We start from the raw sequence: 19259 nt of genomic DNA, 5'->3' as shown, positions 1-19259 counted from the left end.
CAAATTCCAAAGAAATATAAAGCCAAAGTCCATTTTGGCCCTAAAAGGAAAGCAACATCAGCATCAATCATACCTCTCTTCCGAAGGTGCTTCAGCATCAGGGGACTGTCACAAAAAAGCACACAATAGTGCCGCAAAGAATGCACTTTCATGAATGTACAGCTTATTTCTCTCATTGATGTATGTCAACAAAAAGCTTCTGAAATTGTTTATGTACAAGTTGGGGAATATGGAAGAGAAGCCTTTTTCTAGTCCTGATTGGATACCCAAGCCAGGTACTTAATTATTCTTTGACTTGGATGTCACCCAGGTTTTATGTTGCCGCCACATATTTTAACTACTGTCATGCTAATGTTAAGTGTAAAGTTCTTTGGGAGCCCACTGTTATTTTTCTTCCTCAACCAGAATTTTTGTATAAAGCTTTTATGTACTGTATGCTTTTTTGTCTTAGATGCCAGAATGAATAACATAAGAGTAGAGTGACTTTTCCCATGACAGTACCTATAACTTTGGCTTAGCATTATAGCTACATTTGCCCTTAGCATTTCTTTCTCAATCCTTTTCCATTCATAGTTTTAAATGAGCTTGAAAAACAAGCTACTTGGTGAGAAAATTAGGGCCTTTTTTAGAGTTACAGTGTTCCATCTCTGTCACAAGAGTCATCAGAGGGCATGACCCATGTTTGATTTTGTGGGTGTTTATGCTTTTATCTTTTAAAGTTTTGATTGTGTGTGTGTTTGGGGGGGGGGGGGCAGGGTCTGTTCTGGTAATGCAGTTCCTGATGAAGATGGCAACCGATCTGCCAAATCACCAGGATTTGAGTATGGACAGTAAAATTAGCACAAACTTTCACTGAATTTTAATGCTTGACGGGTTCATGTAAGATTTGAGAGTGGGCTGTCTTATTTTTGGGATCTGTCTAATTTTTTCCCAGGTAGGCAAGGGAAAGGAAAGGTGTTGTAAATGTGTTTTAATTAGGAAATGGAACACTGATGAGATAGAGGTTTTAATACCAATGGAAGCTATACATTTGAGCCACTCAAGGTTTCTGATAATCAGAATTTACAGTCGATAGTTGCCAATTTCCTATACATAAACTTTTGATTTAAGGATTTGGAGAAAATGTCTTCTTCTTTCCCAGATTCACTATATCAGACATCTTTCTGGGATCATGGGTACAGCACTGGGTGCAATCCATAGTACTTGGTTAGCCATTAGCCCTATGTAGGCAATAAGGATACTAAACATATAAGGGCCCCGCTTTACCGGCCTTCATTTATCTTTCAAATTTCAACATGTGACACACAGTATTATAAAGTAGGGACCACCTATGTACATGGAGATGTTCCATGTTTATTTGAACGCTGGCAGAAGAAGCACACTCTTATGTAGCATGTTTCTATTTTGAAAATATGTGTAACATTATAGAAAGCATCCAGTATATGCAAACTTACAGGGCTAGGTATAAATTGATCCGTACTGTAGCAGTGATATCCCAGACAAATTGGGAGATAAGTGTTTTGGTTTCATTACAGAGAAATTGAAGACTTTTCTTAGACAACGAAGTATACAACCTTGAGGCAGGGACTGAATTTTTGGGTAGAATCTAGCAGTGCAATGTGGCTTTTGTTTGAGCAGATGTCTCAATTAATAGAAAAGTGGTTTTCATTTTCTCCCAAATGTATTTATTTAGTATATTTATATACCGTCTTTCTCATTCCTGCCTACATACATATAATAAATAAAATCACAATAACTAAACACTGACACATAACTATAGATGAAAATTATTAAAACCATTACACATAGGCATAAACAATATGTAAACACTAAGACAAAGCATTAAAAACATCCAAATATAAATGTTAAAATCACATGATCCAAATTTCCATCTACCTTCTCCCAATATGTTCTAGACAATTAAGGTGTACTCCAGAACAGGGTGGAAAATTGCCACATGGCTTGGGTGTGCAAAGGAAAGTGCAGATCAGAAGTAAATCCTCCACTTAATGGAAGTTTCTACTAGATAAGAAGTCACTCTGAGCCGAATAGCACTTCCACACTGCAAATCCTATTAAAACTGTTATAGTAACTTGTGAAAATCTGCTTCTTCCAATTCTATTACATATGCCTACACCTGGATCCAACTTAGACAGTTTTAGAAAGTAATTTTACCAGTGGGACACTTTATAGGTATGGAATTTTATCCAAACTGATGTTGTTCAAATATCTTTTGTTATTATTTAAACTATGTCACGAACTGCTGTTTTTATTTTCCTGAATTTAGGATCCAGCTATCTATCATGAAGTCTTGTTTGGGGGGAAAAAAATCTTGATCCTTCATAAACAGAAAGTATGCAGTTATGATCTAGCACCTCTAGTTGCTTATAGGTTGAACAAATGTTCAATTTTATAGTTGGGGAAATGCTGTGCATGCTTTGTAGTTTGGTGTTACTTTTATTAAGAAAACACACATCACTTAAACATTCAGACCTCAAAACCTTTACACTATATAAAGAAACAGTCATGAGCAGATACAATGTAAAATGCATGTGAATCTGTTCTGACTGTTAGATGGGCTTTGAGGCAGCTCAGACATCTCATTGAGAGATAAAAAACAAAGCAGTGCAATGCACTTTCATATGGCTTATTCAGGCAGTCCTAACCATAGGTCGGAGCAGTAGGTTTTTATGGTTTCACATCTCACAAATGCCTTTATTTCAAGCATGCATTTGAGAACGTATTTATTCATTTTATTTTTAAGAATGTGTAGTGATAGCAGTAGTTGTAACCAACCTAAAGTTAGGCTGTGACACATGAAGTGACTTCAAGCTCCCCTCCAACTTGTTAAAGACTTGAGGGACTGTAGATTAATAAGAATGACTTGGAGGACTAGAAGCTCATAAGAGTCAAGCTCTGTCTGACTTACTCTCTTTTCTTTCCTTTGTGCCTGAAAGAAAGGTTAATTTTTCTGGGGCAAAACATAGCTTGCCATTACATCTAAAACTGCCAACCATGATTTCTTCACATGACAAAATCTTTAGTGGTGGGATAACTGCCACCTGACTGTGACCATTGTCTGATGTCTTGGATGAAAACTAATGCCACTCAGATTGTATATGAACAATCTAAGAGAGGGTAAAACTGAATAAATGAAAGGTTAAAACACATATCTTTCAAACGGCTTGTTATGATGCACTCTCACACAATTGTCACTGTTATTGTCTGCCTTCAAGTTGTTTCCGACTTTGCCAACTCTAAGATGGCCTTAAAGGACTTTTCTTAGGGAGATTAGTTCAGAGGGAGTTTTTGAGGCAGAGAAAGTGTGGCCTGCTCATTGTTTACATGTCTGGGCAGGGATTTGAAGCCTGGTCTCCGATAGTGTAAGTCCAACACTCAAGCCACTACACAACGCTGTTTCTCACACAGCATAAACATTCTTCACTTACAAAGCAGTTCGGAGACATAGCTATATAATTCCAGTGGGTTGACTAAGGATTTGGGAATTACAAATATAATTCATTAATTCAAGTTAAATGTTCTTGTTCCATTTCCTTTTCTGAATTTTGAAATGTCATTTCTGGAGCACAATAGCATTGACAGCTGGTGACATGATGATGTGTGTGGGTGGGTAAATAACCCAGAGTAACACTGTATACAGCCCTCAAAAAGAGTAACTGAAACGCCAGCTAAGCCTGTCCTTGAATACAGAACACAGTCTCCTGCCATATTTGCTTATTACAACTTTGGCGAGATCCTTTCAACCAATGTCTGGAGGAAATAGTTGTTAAGGTAGACCACTTTTTTTAAAAAAGGAAGCGGTGAAGGGGAGGGGTGACCTGTCTCTTAGCCGTGTTAGCACTTCAGCTGGAAATAAAGAGGCAAGAATTGCAAATAGCTATTTTGTTTGAATAATAGGCTTGCCAATTAGCCATCAAGTGCTTCCATCTGTGAAATTGTTGATCAGATGGGTTAGCTGGGAAACTTCCAGATTAGGGCATTGTATGTGGCACTTGAAAACTGTCACTCTGAAAGAGGTTTCAAGTACAGCACTGCCTGATTCTGGAGAAGGTCTTTCCTTTATTTATTTTTATTTTTAGAATTCATTGATAAAACCTGAAGCACTTAAAAGACCTGCTGCTGATCGAAAAATCATGCCGAACGTGCTGATCTAATTTATGTAGAGGTTAAACTTGACAGTCTAGTTTTCTTTGGGTGTCTTACAATTACAGATTGAAAAACGGAATGCTAATATTTTCATGCATTTGTGGGTCAAGGCAAGATTCAGTAGGCCTTCTTTTCTCATCAGGAACTTCCTTCCTGACATGGTGGATGACGGGTTTATATTTAGTAAAGCACTTTGGGTTTTTAAAGGAATTTTAGGTATTTTTTTAAAACTATAAGCTGTTCCAGAGATTGCTAATGTAATGGAGAAAAATAAATACCGGTACCTTAATAAATACCCAAAATGTTCCACTATTCTTATCCATGCAGATATGACTATGCTAATTCTGATTTAATTCAGTACGACATCTCCCTGATTTAGTGGAATTTTTTTGAGTAAGTGTGCATGAGTGGGCTTCTGGGGATAAATGGAGAGAGAGAAAAGCATTACTGAGAGTTTTGTGGAAGTATGTTTGCCCCAATAGGCCTTTATAAAAGCCAAAAGATACAGAAGGCAAAGCTTTCAGCAGCCGCTGTTGACAAACTGGGAGCTCTGCTTTCCTACCTGGCTTTTGGTATTGATCATCAGCAAATTTGGGGGCTGGGAAGGCATTGGCCTTTCTGGAACTAATGGGTGACCACATCTCTTCAGAAAATAACTTCATATTCCATCAGTGGATCAAGTCCTTGGGAGATCTGTCTTTCTGCCAAGGTAGGCAAGTTAGGTCTTCCCAGGTGTTTTTGAATGTCACCTCCATAACCTTTCACTACTGGTGGTACTGGCTATGGCTAATTGGAGTTGTGGGCCAGAAAAACATCTAGAGAACCACAATAAACCCCTCCTGCTTTAGAGTACTCCTATGTTGGAGTAGGAAGATGTGTTTCCCATGCTTTATTACTTCTACCCCTAAATTTTACAGAAGATAGCAAATTAGCAAATTATTACAGGAGGTGAGGGGAAAAGAATATCACAATGCCTTCTCATTTTAAATCTGACATTTTAAATCTTTCCCTGTAGTAGTAACTAGAATAGCACCCCCTATATGGTGCAGTGGCATCTATCACAATTCATCTAGCACCCCATCAGATACACAAACATAGTTTGTCAGAAAAGGAACGGCCCCTTTTCACTTTCAGAACTTTAATTGTCCTTTTTCTTGGACATCTTCTCCCTGTGTGACTTATGCACCTTGACTTGGAAGGACACTGTTGTCAACCACAGTCAAGCAAAAGAGCATAAGGGGGTAAAAGGCCCTTGTTGAACTGTACCATTCCATTCATTTTTTCCAATATGAACAGTCCCACAGAATGCCTATGAGAAACCCCATCATACTCTAGTTTCTGTCAATGTAAGTTAGATAGTTCAGCATTATGAGCTTTCCATATGGTTTCTTGCATGTACTTGCCACACTCCATTCTCACCTTAGAATTATAGAGTTAGAAGAGACCTCATGGGCCAACCTCCTGCCAAGAAGCAGGGAAATCGCATTCAAAGCACCCCTTCCATCCAACCTCTGCTTAAAAGCCTCAAAGGAAGGAGCCTCCACCACACTGGAGTTTCACTGCTGAACACTCACTGCCCTGGAGTTTCACTGCTGAACAGCTCTCACAGGGAGGGAGTTCTTCCTTGTGTTCAGGTGGAATCTCCTTTCCTGTAGTTTGAAGCCATTGTTTCCTAGTCTCCAAGGCAGCAGAAAACAAGCCTGCTCCCTATGACTGCCTCTCACATATTTATACATGGCCGTCATCATGTCTCCTCTCAGCCGTCTCTTCTGAAGGCCAAACATGCCCAGCTCTTTGAACCACTCCTCATTCGGTTTGTTCTCTAGACTCTTGACCCTTTGAGTCGCTCTCCTCTGGACACCCATCCAGCTTGTCAACATCTCCCTTCAATTGCGGTGCCCAAGATTGGACGCAGTATTCCAGGTGTGGTCTGACCAAGGCAGAATAAAGGGGTAGCATGTCTTCCCTGGATCTAGACACTATACTCCTGTTTATGCAGGCCAAAATCCTATTGGCTTTTTAGCTGCTGCATCACATTATTGGCTCATGTTTAACTTGTTGCCCACAAGGACTCCCAAGATCTTTTTCACATGTACTTCTGTTGAGCCATGCGTTCCTCATTCTGTACCTTTGCATTTCATTTTTTTCTGCCTAAGTGGAGTATCTTCCATTTGTCCCTGGTGAACTTCATTTTGTTAGTTTGAGCCCATCTCTCTAATCTGTTTAGGTCATTTTGAATTCTGCTCCTGTCTTCTGGAGTATTGGCTTATCCCTCCCAATTTGGTGTCATCTTCAAACTTGATCATGTCTTCTAACCCTTCATCTAAGTCATTAATAAAAATAGTTTCCAGTTGGTTTCTTGCATGTACTTGCCACTCTCTTTTCTCACCTTGTGTCTATCTTTACTTGATTGGGCTGAATTGATTTACTATTTATCCCTTCATAGGCTACTTTACTCCTCCATTCTGTCCAGACCATTTTGAGGTTACATTTAACAAGAGGTAAAGGGGAACTGAGTTAAGTGCTTGGAAAGAAGCACTACAGACTTCCAGTTTACATATGAGTCATACAGCCTGACCTGTTTATTTCATTAATAGTGTAAGTAGAAACAGCAGTGGCAGTAAAAAGGGACTTGAATTGTCATTTTATAGACCTATCCTAGAGAATTGGCAGGGTAGTGGTTACATTGAATGCTAAAAATGATGGGGATTCACCTTACCTATATTTTGGCTTAGCCAACATTTATTTAAACTTTAAATCCTCCTTCAGACAGATGAAGGACCGAATATGTCTCTCCCATTTGGATGGAGATATAATAGAATGTGGTTTGAGTTCCCACCTCTCATCCCTCAAGCATTGTACTGTGCAGAGAAGATGCCCTTTGTCTGATCCCAGTGTTTTATCTGCATTAAATGTCATTGAAGATCCCAGTAACGCTGGCATTGCTCTCTGAAGTGAAAATCATTTTTAAAAATTCCATAGTATAAAACTGATCTAAATGATTAAGGATATGAGTATCATTTTGTTTTGGGGAAAAAAGCAATTAAATCCGACATATGTGGCCTCGGAAACAGTTTTTTGTAGGGTTTTTTTTTTGTGCCAAAAACATTCAGTCAGTTTTTAGTGATGTCATGCTAATTAGGGAATCCCATCCTCCTTTAGCCTGTTTAAACCTTTTATTTGTATACTTTTGTTTTCTTTTGCACTTTTTCTCATCAAAGTGAGTGGTCTTCCATCAGTTTTCATAGCTTACTAGCTGTCCCTTGCCATGCGTTGCTGTAGCCCAGTCTGTGTATATGTGTTTTTTGTGTGAATATATTTGTGTATATATGTGTGTTTGTGTGTGTGTGTGTGTGTGTGTGTATAGGGTTTTTTGCTTTTTAAGTCTCTTCTGTGCTTTTATGAGTGATGGTCCCTTGTTGGCCTAATAGGTGTGTTGTGTCCAAATTTGGTGTCAATTTGTCCAGTGGTTTTTGAGTTATGTTAATCCCACAAATAAACATGACATTTTTATTTATATAGATTGCTTTATATAGGCTTTTAGAGGTGCTGAAATCTGATGTTTCAAAGCAGAAGACATACATAACCATCATTCTGAGGCATATTCTTTGCTCAAATGTTCTTAAAGCAGTACAACTGTGTTTGTTGCTAGTATAACTGCTTATGAAAAATCTTCTCTAATATATTAGAAAATGATATTCTACAGTACCTTGATCTAGAGAAGCAAGATATTTGATTTTCTGCTTTTCAGTTGTGCTTACTGACCAGGTGTTTATGGTCAATGGACTTCTTAGCACATCCCCTTTGAAATGTTTTGGAAAGTAAATGTCATTCTTAGGCATATCTGCCACCAACCTCTCTAGATAGCATGAGACACTTCTCTGGGGGCAAGGGAAGGCTTTTAACTGTTTTCTTCAAGTCAAACAGTGGAACTACTTTGCATTTTTAGTGTTCAGTTCAGTGTAGAGTAAATGGTTCATATTTGAAAACCCTTGAAGCATTATCCCTTTAGATTTCTTTGATAGATAAAATGTCTGAGTGCCCTGTATCAGCACGAAGTTGTCATCTTTTTGGTATATTTTTAATGTTTCCTATTGGGAAAGGAAAAAAATTGAAATTTCTAAACAGATAAAGATTATTTTTTGGAAATACATTAGCTTATTTTTCCCTGAAACTTATGAGAAGGTATTTGTTGAAAAGTGTATCTGAAACTATTCTACCCATTTGTGCCATATGTAGGAAATGGTTCCAAGAGTAACAGTACATTCTATTATTTGAAATGGCTTGACTGAACAAAATCATTTTCAAAACTCCTTTTTATGCTAATCTTTTAGCCTACCTTTCTGCCCCTTGAGCTAGATGAGCTGTACATGCTTATAGAGTTAGAAGAGACTTCAGCCCCTTCTACATGGCCATATAAAATCCAGATTACCTGCTTCGAACAGGATTATATGGCAGTGTAGACTCACATAATCCAGTTCAAAATGGAGCCCCCGGTGGTGCAATGGGTGGAACCCTTGTGCCGGCAGAACTGCTGACTGAAAGGTCGGCAGTTCAAATCCGGGGAGCAGGGTGAAAGCTCCTGTCTAACAGCTCCAGCTTCCCATGTGGGGACTTGAGAGAAGCCTCCCACACGATGGTAAATCATCCAGGCGTCCCCTGGGCAATGTCCTTGCAGACAGCTAATTCTCTCACACCAGAAGCAACTTGCAGTTTCTCAAGATGTTCCTTCAAAGTGGATCATCTGGATCATCTGCTTTGATAATCTGAATTATATCACAGTGTAGAAGGGTCTTCCAAGGGCCATCCAGTCCAGCCACATTCTGCCATGCAGGAATACGCAGAACACTCTTTATAGATGGCATTCAACCTCTATTTAAACATCTCCAGATAAGAAAAGTCCACCATATTCCCAAGCAGCATATTCTACTGTTGCACAGCTCTGACCATCAAGACATTCTGCCTAAGTATTAGGAAGGATCTCTTTTCCTGTGATTTTAATCTGTTTCTTGAGTCCTAGCCTTTAGAGCAGAAAACAAGCTTGCCCAATATGACATCCTTTCAAAAATTAAAAGTCACTCCTCAACCTTCTCTTCTCCAAGCTAAACACACACAACTCCTTAAGCTGCTCTTCTTAAGGCTTGACTTCCAAACCTTTGATCCTTCCTGAATTGTGGTGTGTAGAACTGTACACAGTATTATTCCAGGTGAGTTCTGACCAAAACAGAGCTAGCTGAGTCACTTCTCTCCCCACTCCCAATTTAAAAGTTGCCCCTCAGCCTTCTTTTCTCCAACCTAAACATAGATAGCTCCTTAAGCTGCTCTTTGTAAGGCTTGACTTCCATACCTTTGATCATTTTGGTTGCCCTTCTCTGGACACATTCCAGCTTGTCCATATCCTTCCCGAATTGCAGTGTGCACACCTGGACATGGTACTATTCCAGGTGAGATCTGACCAAAACAGAGCTAGGTGAATCACTTCTCTCCCCACTCCCAATGTATTCTTGGAGCAGTTCTGTAACCTAGATTAAGCTGAACGATTATAATAATTCTAAACGGAAAGGAAATTTGACTCTTTTTCCCCCTTGTCCCCACACTAGTGTTAAGATTCATTCTTAGTTTTAAACACAACCAAAATTCCCCCTGCCTTGCTGTTGCTAATAGACAGAGGTGGCCCTAGATAATTTTCAATGGTAAGCAAACAGTATTTTGGCACCTCTACCAACCAATCACTGATATATATTTTCTGTTCGTCGTGGGAGTTCTGTGTGCCATATTTGGTTCAATTCCATCATTGGTAGAGTTCTGAATGCTCTTTGATTGTAGGTGAACTATACATCCCAGTAACTACAACTCGCATATGTCAAGGTCTATTTTCCCCCAAGAGCGCCTCAAGAGCGCCCCTGGGCAAAATCAACTATACTGCAAATGCTTACTTTGCGTAATGGGTTGAGCCGCCCCTGCTAATAGATATAGTTACCCACAGATTAAGACATTTGTACTGTTCTGCTTTATATCAGCTACTTATGGGATCTGACCCAAATCTGCAGTTGGATGTTAATCACCATTTATCTTTGTTTGGGAAAGCTGCTTGTTGCCTTCTTTTCCCATACAAGTAGACAAACCACAATGTCTCTTGAAATATATTATTCGTCCTTAGTTGTAAATCTGCATATGAGAAGTGTGTGTTAACCCTTAGGTGCTCTTACAGTGATTTGTAGTACACAATAACATAATGTATACATAACACAATGGTTCTTTAAAGAGGCGGGTGGTTTTTCCCTACCCTCTGAAATAACACGCGCTCTCAATTGTCTATAGGTGTAACAGCTGAAAATCTGCACTCCAAGAGTTAAGTCAGCATGAAAGAATTCATTTCCACTTTAATGACCTAGCCTTGCTGGGTTAGGACGATGGGGAACATGCTTCTGACTTGCACTCCTATTGCCAATTAACACCTCCTATAACAGGTTGTCTCAGCTAGTCATTGAAGCAGAGGCAGTAGAAATAGTTTACATGCATCTTGTTTTTCACACTACTTGTTTAATACTCACAGAATTAAGTATTAAAAGGTTCCTTTTTTTACTTTGATGGTTAAGAATAAACATGACAGTGTTGGATAGTTGTACATTTGCTTGTGCCTGTTTTGTTGTGTTTATATTTTAAAGGGTTTGATTGTAAAAATAAAGGTTAGAGATGGTAGCAGATCTAATCCTTGGTCCTTGGATGCAAGAGTTTTAAGGGCAGAGATTTCCTTCATAATGACAGTAGCATCCAAAATAGCCTCAGATTTTTAATGGTTTTCAGAACTTTAAAAAAAAAAACTTTTAAAGGCCTAAGATGGTGCTGGAGATAATATCCAGACATAGCTGACAAATGTTTCTTTATAGTTTAGGTGTTTTTATTTGTTAGAGGGTTTTTTTTTTCAGTTGCTTACGATTATATCACGTTATCAAGAAATCTATGGTCCACATGAAGGGCAGTGTTGTAAAATGACACATTGATTCATGGTTAATCAGCAGGTATTCTAATAACATAATAAAACTGGCTAAATAATTGATACCAGTTCACACTAAAGGAAAGGTGGAGTAATATACCTAAAAGTGTTAACAAATTTGCTAAAAGGCCTGAGTAGGTAACACTTTGAGGTGTTAGTTTTATGCTGTTATAATGGCAAATGCCTTTTTTAACACTTAGTCAACAAGGGCTGCCCAAGGAAAAGTCACAGCTTTTATAGCTGAATCATATTTGAATGCTCCTAAAGAAAAGCAGCATCTCGTTTTAACCTCATTTGATTGATTGGCCACTCGATTGCCTGATCTCTTTTCTTTTAGAGCCCTTGAAACATTTTTGCATCACTAAATGAAGATAAAAGAAATGCGTTTTGATTATGCATGCCTACCTTAAATCCAACATTGACTAGAAAGTGATGGCTTAAAAGAAATGATTGATGTGGCTTATGGCTGATACGATTGCCCTGAAGGCAGGTCAGTTCACTGACTAACACTTGGTAGACAGTTTAGTCAGAAAGAAGCATCTGTTTCGTCTCTTAAAAATATAATCAGGATTGATTTCTACAGCCTAACCCCCCCCCCCCTTTTTTGTGTGTGTGTGTGTGTGCATTAGGTAGAAAATAACTTCTTACTGTGTTTGTTTGCTTCTTCCTGGCTTTTTATGGCTGATTTTACTTTTAAGGGAAGGATCAAATGTATATGGGTTTGGTTCACTTCCATTCCATGGTGGTGATATTAGCACATTGAGTCTCAGGGGAATATGATACATCTGGTATATCAGGGAGAGGTATATTTATTTTTTGTCACCTTGTAGGTTACTGGTTAAAATAGAAAATGATTGGCAGATGAGGTTTGATATATAACCTTACAACTCAGCATTCAGCCTCTCTGCGCCTTCATTAACTTTGCTGAGGGGTAAATGCAAGTGAGGGAGGGAGGCTCACAAGACCTTCTAACAGTTTTGGATTAGAGATACATATATAATTTGCAGACATGGAGGGGAGAATGCAAAGTAATTGACCAAAATATCCATTTCCATTTGCCAAATGTGTTCCTTGGGCATTGTTCTTGAGGGCATTTTGAAGAATCGGCTTCAGTGTATGTGATTTTGTCTAGGTTTGTAATATGTGAATTTTCTTTGTTTACTTTGTCATTCACTTTTCTGCTTCAGACTTCAAGTGCTTAGGTATCAGTGGAGTTACATCTTTGCTGTAGTTCTGAAACTACTTTCTCTTTTGTAGTTTTCATGGATGTTGTTAAGATTACTTGCACAGATCTGTTCTAATTATATTCACATGTGTAATAGAACATATTTCCAAAATTAATATGGAAATATATTCTTCTGGTTGTATAGCATTTGGGAGTGTTCTCACTAAGCACAACAGAGAGAATTGATTATTTAGTTGGTTCATTGCTAATTTGAATATTGGAAAGTAGAGCTTAGAATAAACTAGTTAAATACACTCTGTGGTATAAAGTACCTCAGGGAAGTTTTGTTTAGCATTTTTAATAATCTAGAAGAGGGAATAGTGTGTGCTTGCATATTAACAATTTGCTGCTAAATTAAGAGATACTGTGAACACCAGTGAGGGCAAAGCGATAATGTGTAAAGACCTAGAAGGTAGGAAGTGTCATTCTTCCTTAAGTGTGTGTGTGTGCGTGTGTGCGCGTGTGTATTGAATACCTCAGAGGCATTTTTCAGGAGGTTCAGCAATGATGCACTCGTCTGGGGTGGCAGGTCCTGACTGATCTTGGAAGCTAAACAGAGTCAGCCCTGGTTTGTACTTGGGTGGGAGACCATCAACAAATACCAGGTGCTGTAGGTTATATTTCAGAGGAAGGAACTGGCAAGCCATCTCTGAGTACTCCTTACCCTGTGAAATTCATAGCGGTCACCATAAGTCAACAAGCAACAAACAGAGTCCTGACCATGTACAAGTATTGAAGTCGGTTCTAGCAGTAGCATAAAGCATAAATTGGAAGAATCATTCAAAATAGTTAGTAAAACTGTGGGGCTTTCTAAGGAGCTTGGAGAAATAACTCTTGCTGTTTTCCCTTAATGGAGGGAGTTTTCTAATGGACACGAAAAGTCCCCTGTCTTAAGAGCTTTCTCTATTGACTAAAATGTCACAATTTTCTTTTCTCATTGCTCTTACCCTCTTAATGTTGTACTAAAAATAGGTTCCATCCTCATCGAGGATGTTGTGCCAAATCTTTTTCTACTGTAGGCCATGTCTTCTTATTCCCTTCATTTGTTTCCCTTACATTTCTGGAAAGGATCGTAATGGCACTGGCCACTATACATTGCCTGACGAATGCCAGTTTCCCCACAGCTCCTTGAGACCTACATATGGTGGCAATGATTTCATAGTGTCTGACAAGAAGCGTCTCTTCATAGAAATATTCAAAGCCATGGATGTTAATTGAACATTAATACTCAGAACTTCAATAGAGGAGTGTCTGCTGAACTAAAATGTTTATGATCCTATGGGTTATCATTCTTATTAAGGAACACTCTGAATAACCATTATTAGAATATTTTAAAATTTCTGTTTACAAACATTGAGGTTCAAGGGATTCCTAATGTATATATTATGCTTTACTGCTTCATAGTTGTGAAATCTACTTTAAATGTATATGAGAGAAGCAGGATGCAGCTACTTTAAAAAAATGCTTTGTCGTTAAATGATCAGAATATCGTGGCTCTTCTCTTTGGAATTAAATTAGATTTGCATAGCATTTTTAGGGAAAGATTTTGCTACCACTGTTGCCAACGGCAGGAAGTGCCTTGCTTCCCAGGAAGGGCATAATTTTTACTCTCATATGTTATAGTTGGCATTTGTACTTGAGCGATACACAGTCTTGGCCTCTGTCGTCATTCACACCTGGGACAATTGTGCTAATTTTTTATTAGCTACTCATGAAGCAAAGAGCAGAGTATTTTGTTCACAGCTTCCCTGCCTAGGGATTGGAGGTCCATTTTTCTCTCGCTGCACCAGTGGGTCTGCAAAGTGCTTCTGTAGCCTTTCTCTTCAAGTCTTCTTTAGCTGAAAACTGATGCAGCAAAGGGAAATTGTGTTTGTGCCGGTGCCAGTTAATCATGCTAACCCAGCAGCACTTATATTCACACCACTGTAAGAAACATGTAGTTAATTTGTAGGTAGCACGTGTGTGTTTGTGCACACTGAACACACTGTTTTGTGTGTATATATGTGTTTTGTTTTGTTACTACTCTTGATTGGATGCTGAAATACCCAAGCATTGGAAAACTAGTTTATGTAGAGAAGTACTTGCACTTGTAATGATGGAAATCGTTGTGACTTCATTTATATGGTGTGATAAAACATTGGCAACATTTATTGGTTTTGTAATCCCTATAGCAGTCCAATAAAGAAGGTGAGATGCTCAGGCCGGGGGGGGGGGGGGTCTCACTGAGGGCGTCACAGTGAGTTTAAGATGGGCAAAGTTTGAATAGGGACATATGAGTTGTATACATCTGTATGTACAGCATACAAACACCATGCATCTTTTACATAAGTACAGTAGTTTCTTGCCACTCAGGTGCTACCTCTGATCATTTGGGAACTACTTAGAGAAGAGTATGATATAAGAAATATGAGATGAGAGATCCTGAGTCACTATTCAATTAAAAATGCTGTATTTTCATCCTAAAATAAAGTATATTTAGTGTTTAAAATAACATGCGAAAATAGGAGACATAGTGTTTTGTTACCTCTTTTCCCAGGGACCTCCTACTGATGCTCCTGCAGTGGACACTGCTGAACAGGTTTACATCTCTTCTCTTGCGCTTTTGAAGGTAAGTGTATTTTATTTGAATGACACTGCAGAGAGCATTGCTGATAACAATAATGGGGGACCTTCAGATGTTTTAGACTACATGTCCAGCAATTCTTTGTGGCTGGATATTGTGAGAGTTGTCCACATCTGCCTGAGGCAAAGCATAAAACTCTGCATTGGGCATATAGGATTAGGAGGGAAGGTTCTTCAGTTCTTGGTATCAGAGGATGAAACACCTCTGTCATCTTCATATTAATTATGCTGTTCTTTTTTCCATTCTCATCCTGCTTTTCCATTCTTTCCCTCTATTTTAATTTGTCTCCATATTTAAGAGGTCTTGGAGAGGTAGCAGTGAATAGTGGTATCAAGTAACATTTACTCCCGCCTCTGCAGGTGGGAGCCCTGACAATTCGGTCGCGCGCTGTGAAGCATTTGCTCGGTTCTTCGCAGACAAAGTCGCCTTGATCCGTTCTGGGCTGGACGCCGCGTTAGATGCAGACTCTGTGGATGTAACGAGAGCACCTGCTTGTCCTATTTTGTTGGATTCTTTTCAGTTTGTGAAACCCGAGGATGTGGACAAGATACTTGGAGGAATGAGGCCCACCACGTCCATCCTAGACCCCTGCCCATCCTGGCTTCTGAGAGAGGCCAGAGGGGGATTGGCCGAGTGGGTAACAGTGGTGGTGAATGCCTCCCTTCGGGAAGGCAAGATTCCAGCGAGCCTAAAACAGGCTATTATAAAGCCGCTGTTGAAGAAGCCATCACTGGACCCCACTAAATTGGACAACTTTCGGCCTGTTTCCAATCTCCCCTTTTTGGGCAAAGTCATGGAAAGCGTGGTGGCCTCACAACTCCAGGTATTCTTGAGAGACACGGATTATCTGGATCCGGCACAGTCTGGTTTCAGACCGGGGCATGGTACCGAGACTGTCTTGGTCGCCTTAGTGGATGATCTGCGCCGGGAGCTAGACAGGGGGAGTGTGTCCCTGTTGGTGCTCCTGGACCTCTCAGCGGCCTTCGATACCGTCGACCACGGTATCCTTCTGCTGCGCCTTGCGGAAATGGGTCTTGGAGGCATTGCTTTGCGGTGGCTCCGGTCATTTCTGGAGGGTCGCACCCAGAAGGTGTCATTGGGGGACTCCTGTTCCGCACCACAACCTTTGACTTGTGGGGTGCCACAGGGTTCCATACTGTCCCCCATGCTGTTTAACATCTACATGAAGCCGCTGGGTGAGATCATCCGGAGTTTCGGGGTGCGGTGTCATCTGTACGCAGATGATGTCCAACTCTGTCACTCCTTCCCACCTGCTACTAAGGAGGCTGTCGAGGTCCTGAACCGGTGCCTGGCCGCTGTAACGGTCTGGATGAGGGCGAACAAACTGAAACTAAATCCAGACAAGACAGAGGTACTCCTGGTCAGTCGCAAGGCTGAACGGGATATAGGGTTACAGCCTGTGCTGGATGGGGTCGCACTCCCCTTGAAGGCGCAGGTTCGCAGCCTGGGTGTGACCCTGGACTCATCGTTGAGCCTGGATCCCCAGGTTTCAGCGGTGACCAGGGGAGCATTTGCACAGCTTAGGCTCGTGCGCCAGCTGCGCCCGTATCTCGGGAAGTCTGACTTGGCCACGGTGGTACACGCTCTTGTCACATCCCGCCTGGATTACTGCAACGCTCTCTACGTGGGGCTGCCCTTGAAGACGGCCCGGAAGCTTCAGCTGGTCCAGCGTGCGGCAGCCATGTTACTAACTGGAGCGGGTAGCAGGGAGCACACAACGCCCTTGTTGTCCCAGCTCCACTGGCTGCCGATTTGCTACCGGACCCAATTCAAGGTGCTGGTCTTGGCCTACAAAGCCCTAAACGGTTCCGGCCCAAAATACCTTTCTGACCGCATCTTGGCCTACGAGCCGACGAGGACCTTGAGATCGTCTGGGGAGGCCCTTCTCTCGATCCCGCCTGCATCACAGGCACGGCTGGCGGGGACGAGGGAGAGGGCCTTCTCGGTGGTGGCCCCCCGGCTGTGGAACACTCTCCCGGCACACATCAGACAGGCGCCCTCCCTCATGTCCTTTCGAAAAAGCCTTAAGACCTGGCTGTTCGAGAGGGCATTTAATTAAGTGCTAAGCAACAACATTACGATAATGAGAACTGGAATGGTATAAGGAAAATGAGACTGGCTATGATTCTACTAAGAGATGAAGCGGATTTTTATGTAGTTTGTATTTGTTGTATAGTCATATGTTGTTGATACTGGCCTCTGTAACTGTCTTTTTATGTGTACTGTACACCGCCATGAGTCGCCCGTAAGGGCTGAGAATGGCGGTCAATAAGTGCATCTAATAAATAATAAATAAATAAATTTACACTGAATTATTTTCAGGTTGAGTTTTCTCAAGCAAATTTTTCTTCCTGCTACCTTCCCAGTGTGAAAGTAGAAGTGACCTATCTGGACGCTGTGATAGCTGTACTTCCTTTTTCACTTTTCTTTTTCAGCAACCCTATCCTGTTTTCCTAATTTTTTTCTGTCTCAGTTCCTCCTACTATTCAGTTTTGCTTCCCCCACTCACCAAACCACCATTTACAAACATTGTGAGTGTCCAAGTTTGCTAATACCTCTCTTAGGTTGTACAGTATTGAGTACATAAGTACTGGAAGACATGAATCATTATTGGAAGGACTGTTACACTACTGTTTTTAACACATCACGCATATCTCTTCTTTTTAATGGTATCACTAAGATTCTGGCTACCCAAATTTCAACAACTGTTTACCATCCCATTTCCTTAAGCAGTCAGGCTTTTGAATTACTTTGAGTCTGGGTGGCAGGAATGGAGAATCTTTATGGGCGGGAGAGGTAGAGTCTTGTGATTTCTTATTAACCTGAGGGAAATCTGGAAACTTGTGTTTTCCCTGTAGTGTGTATTTCTGTCTGCATGATGAACAGGCCTTCTTTGTCCTTGGAGGGGCAGCTCCAGGTTCCTGTCATATTTTGCATCTCTTCATGTCTTGCTTCATGTCCCAATTGGAATTATTTTCTATGTGTGAAGCACACCCCTTTTTGATATTGCTGATTAACTGTTATGAATCCAGGTAGCACACGGGAAAGGTGCATCTCCAGACACCGGTTAAGGGTACATGTTCTTCATTCACTGTACTTTTTCTTTATTTTGCCTTGAATTGCTGAGTGGAGATAACATTAGAGATTCCTCCAGCATTAGAAAAGGGACAGGGGCTGGACTTGAGAGGCTCGCAGACCTCTTTGGGCTAAATTGGGCCTGTAGGCCAGAGGTTTACCGTATCTTGTGTAAGAAACTATAATGTATTTAGCAAATGTGCAGGGAAGCCAGATCTGTTTGTCTTCAAAAAATGCAACTATGCATAACACATTACAATTCTAAATGTGTGAAGGTGTAATAGAAAAAAGTAAATTCCAGGGTATTTCATTAAAATCTAATATTTCCCAGATGCTGAAGCATGGTCGAGCTGGTGTCCCTATGGAAGTTATGGGGCTGATGCTTGGAGAATTTGTTGACGACTATACTGTCAGAGTGATTGATGTGTTTGCTATGCCACAGTCAGGAACGGTGAGTACTCTTTAGTGAGTAAATGTGTGGTGTCATACCAGATAAGTGTGTGTCAATGTTGTTGTTCCCCCACATACATAATAGTTGTGAAATAGATGCTGATGGCTGGAATGCAAATATCCAGGTCCAAAAAAATGTGATGTTCCATGTAATATTTTCTAATTACGTGTTTGGAACTTAACTATACAGCTTGTAAGCCTGTTGTAAATATTAGTGACCATAAGATCAAACTTATACTATATTTTATCAATAATTAGACTTCTAAACATCTATTCAGAATTTGTTGAGTAAACCTTGTTGTAGACATTCCTATTAGAAAATTATTTTTAATTTAAATAATTATTTATGTTGTGTGACTTCAAGTCTGTTTCAGCATATGACACCTTATTATTAGTTTTTCTTGGCAAGATTTCTTCAGAGGAGATTTTCATTGCCTTCCTCAAAGCCTGAGAGAGTGTAACTTATCCATGGCCTCTGAGTGTGTTCATGTAGCTGAACAGGTTTTGAATCCTGTTATTTTGAAGTTGTAATCAAACATTCAGACCACACCACCACATTGGACAGAATTGCTGCTTGAGTGCATCAGTTCTGTTGAGACAGGATTTGGGACTCTGAATTAGAAGTCTTCTGAAGACTTGTACATTACAAGATGTATACCAAATCCATGTTATTCTGCATCCATCATCAGAATGGTTGTACA

At 40.3% G+C, this 19259-nt stretch overlaps 1 protein-coding gene across 2 annotated transcripts in view; it reads left to right on the top strand.

The window, feature by feature from the left end:
• The window catches only part of PSMD14 (proteasome 26S subunit, non-ATPase 14), a 59194-nt gene that overhangs the window by 9958 nt on the left and 29977 nt on the right, over nucleotides 1-19259 (top strand). For both annotated transcript variants that reach the window (XM_060777806.2, XM_060777798.2), the window contains exons 4-5: nucleotides 14926-14997; nucleotides 18440-18559. In XM_060777806.2, coding sequence (XP_060633789.1) covers nucleotides 14926-14997; nucleotides 18440-18559 — 192 coding nt within the window. The remainder of the gene's footprint in view (nucleotides 1-14925; nucleotides 14998-18439; nucleotides 18560-19259) is intronic.

Source organism: Anolis sagrei, chromosome 1 (assembly GCF_037176765.1).
Source record: "Anolis sagrei isolate rAnoSag1 chromosome 1, rAnoSag1.mat, whole genome shotgun sequence".
Taxonomy (NCBI): Eukaryota; Metazoa; Chordata; class Lepidosauria; order Squamata; family Dactyloidae; genus Anolis; species Anolis sagrei.
Note: the sequence above shows the minus strand (reverse complement) of the source record. Positions and strands in the feature narration are given on the sequence as shown.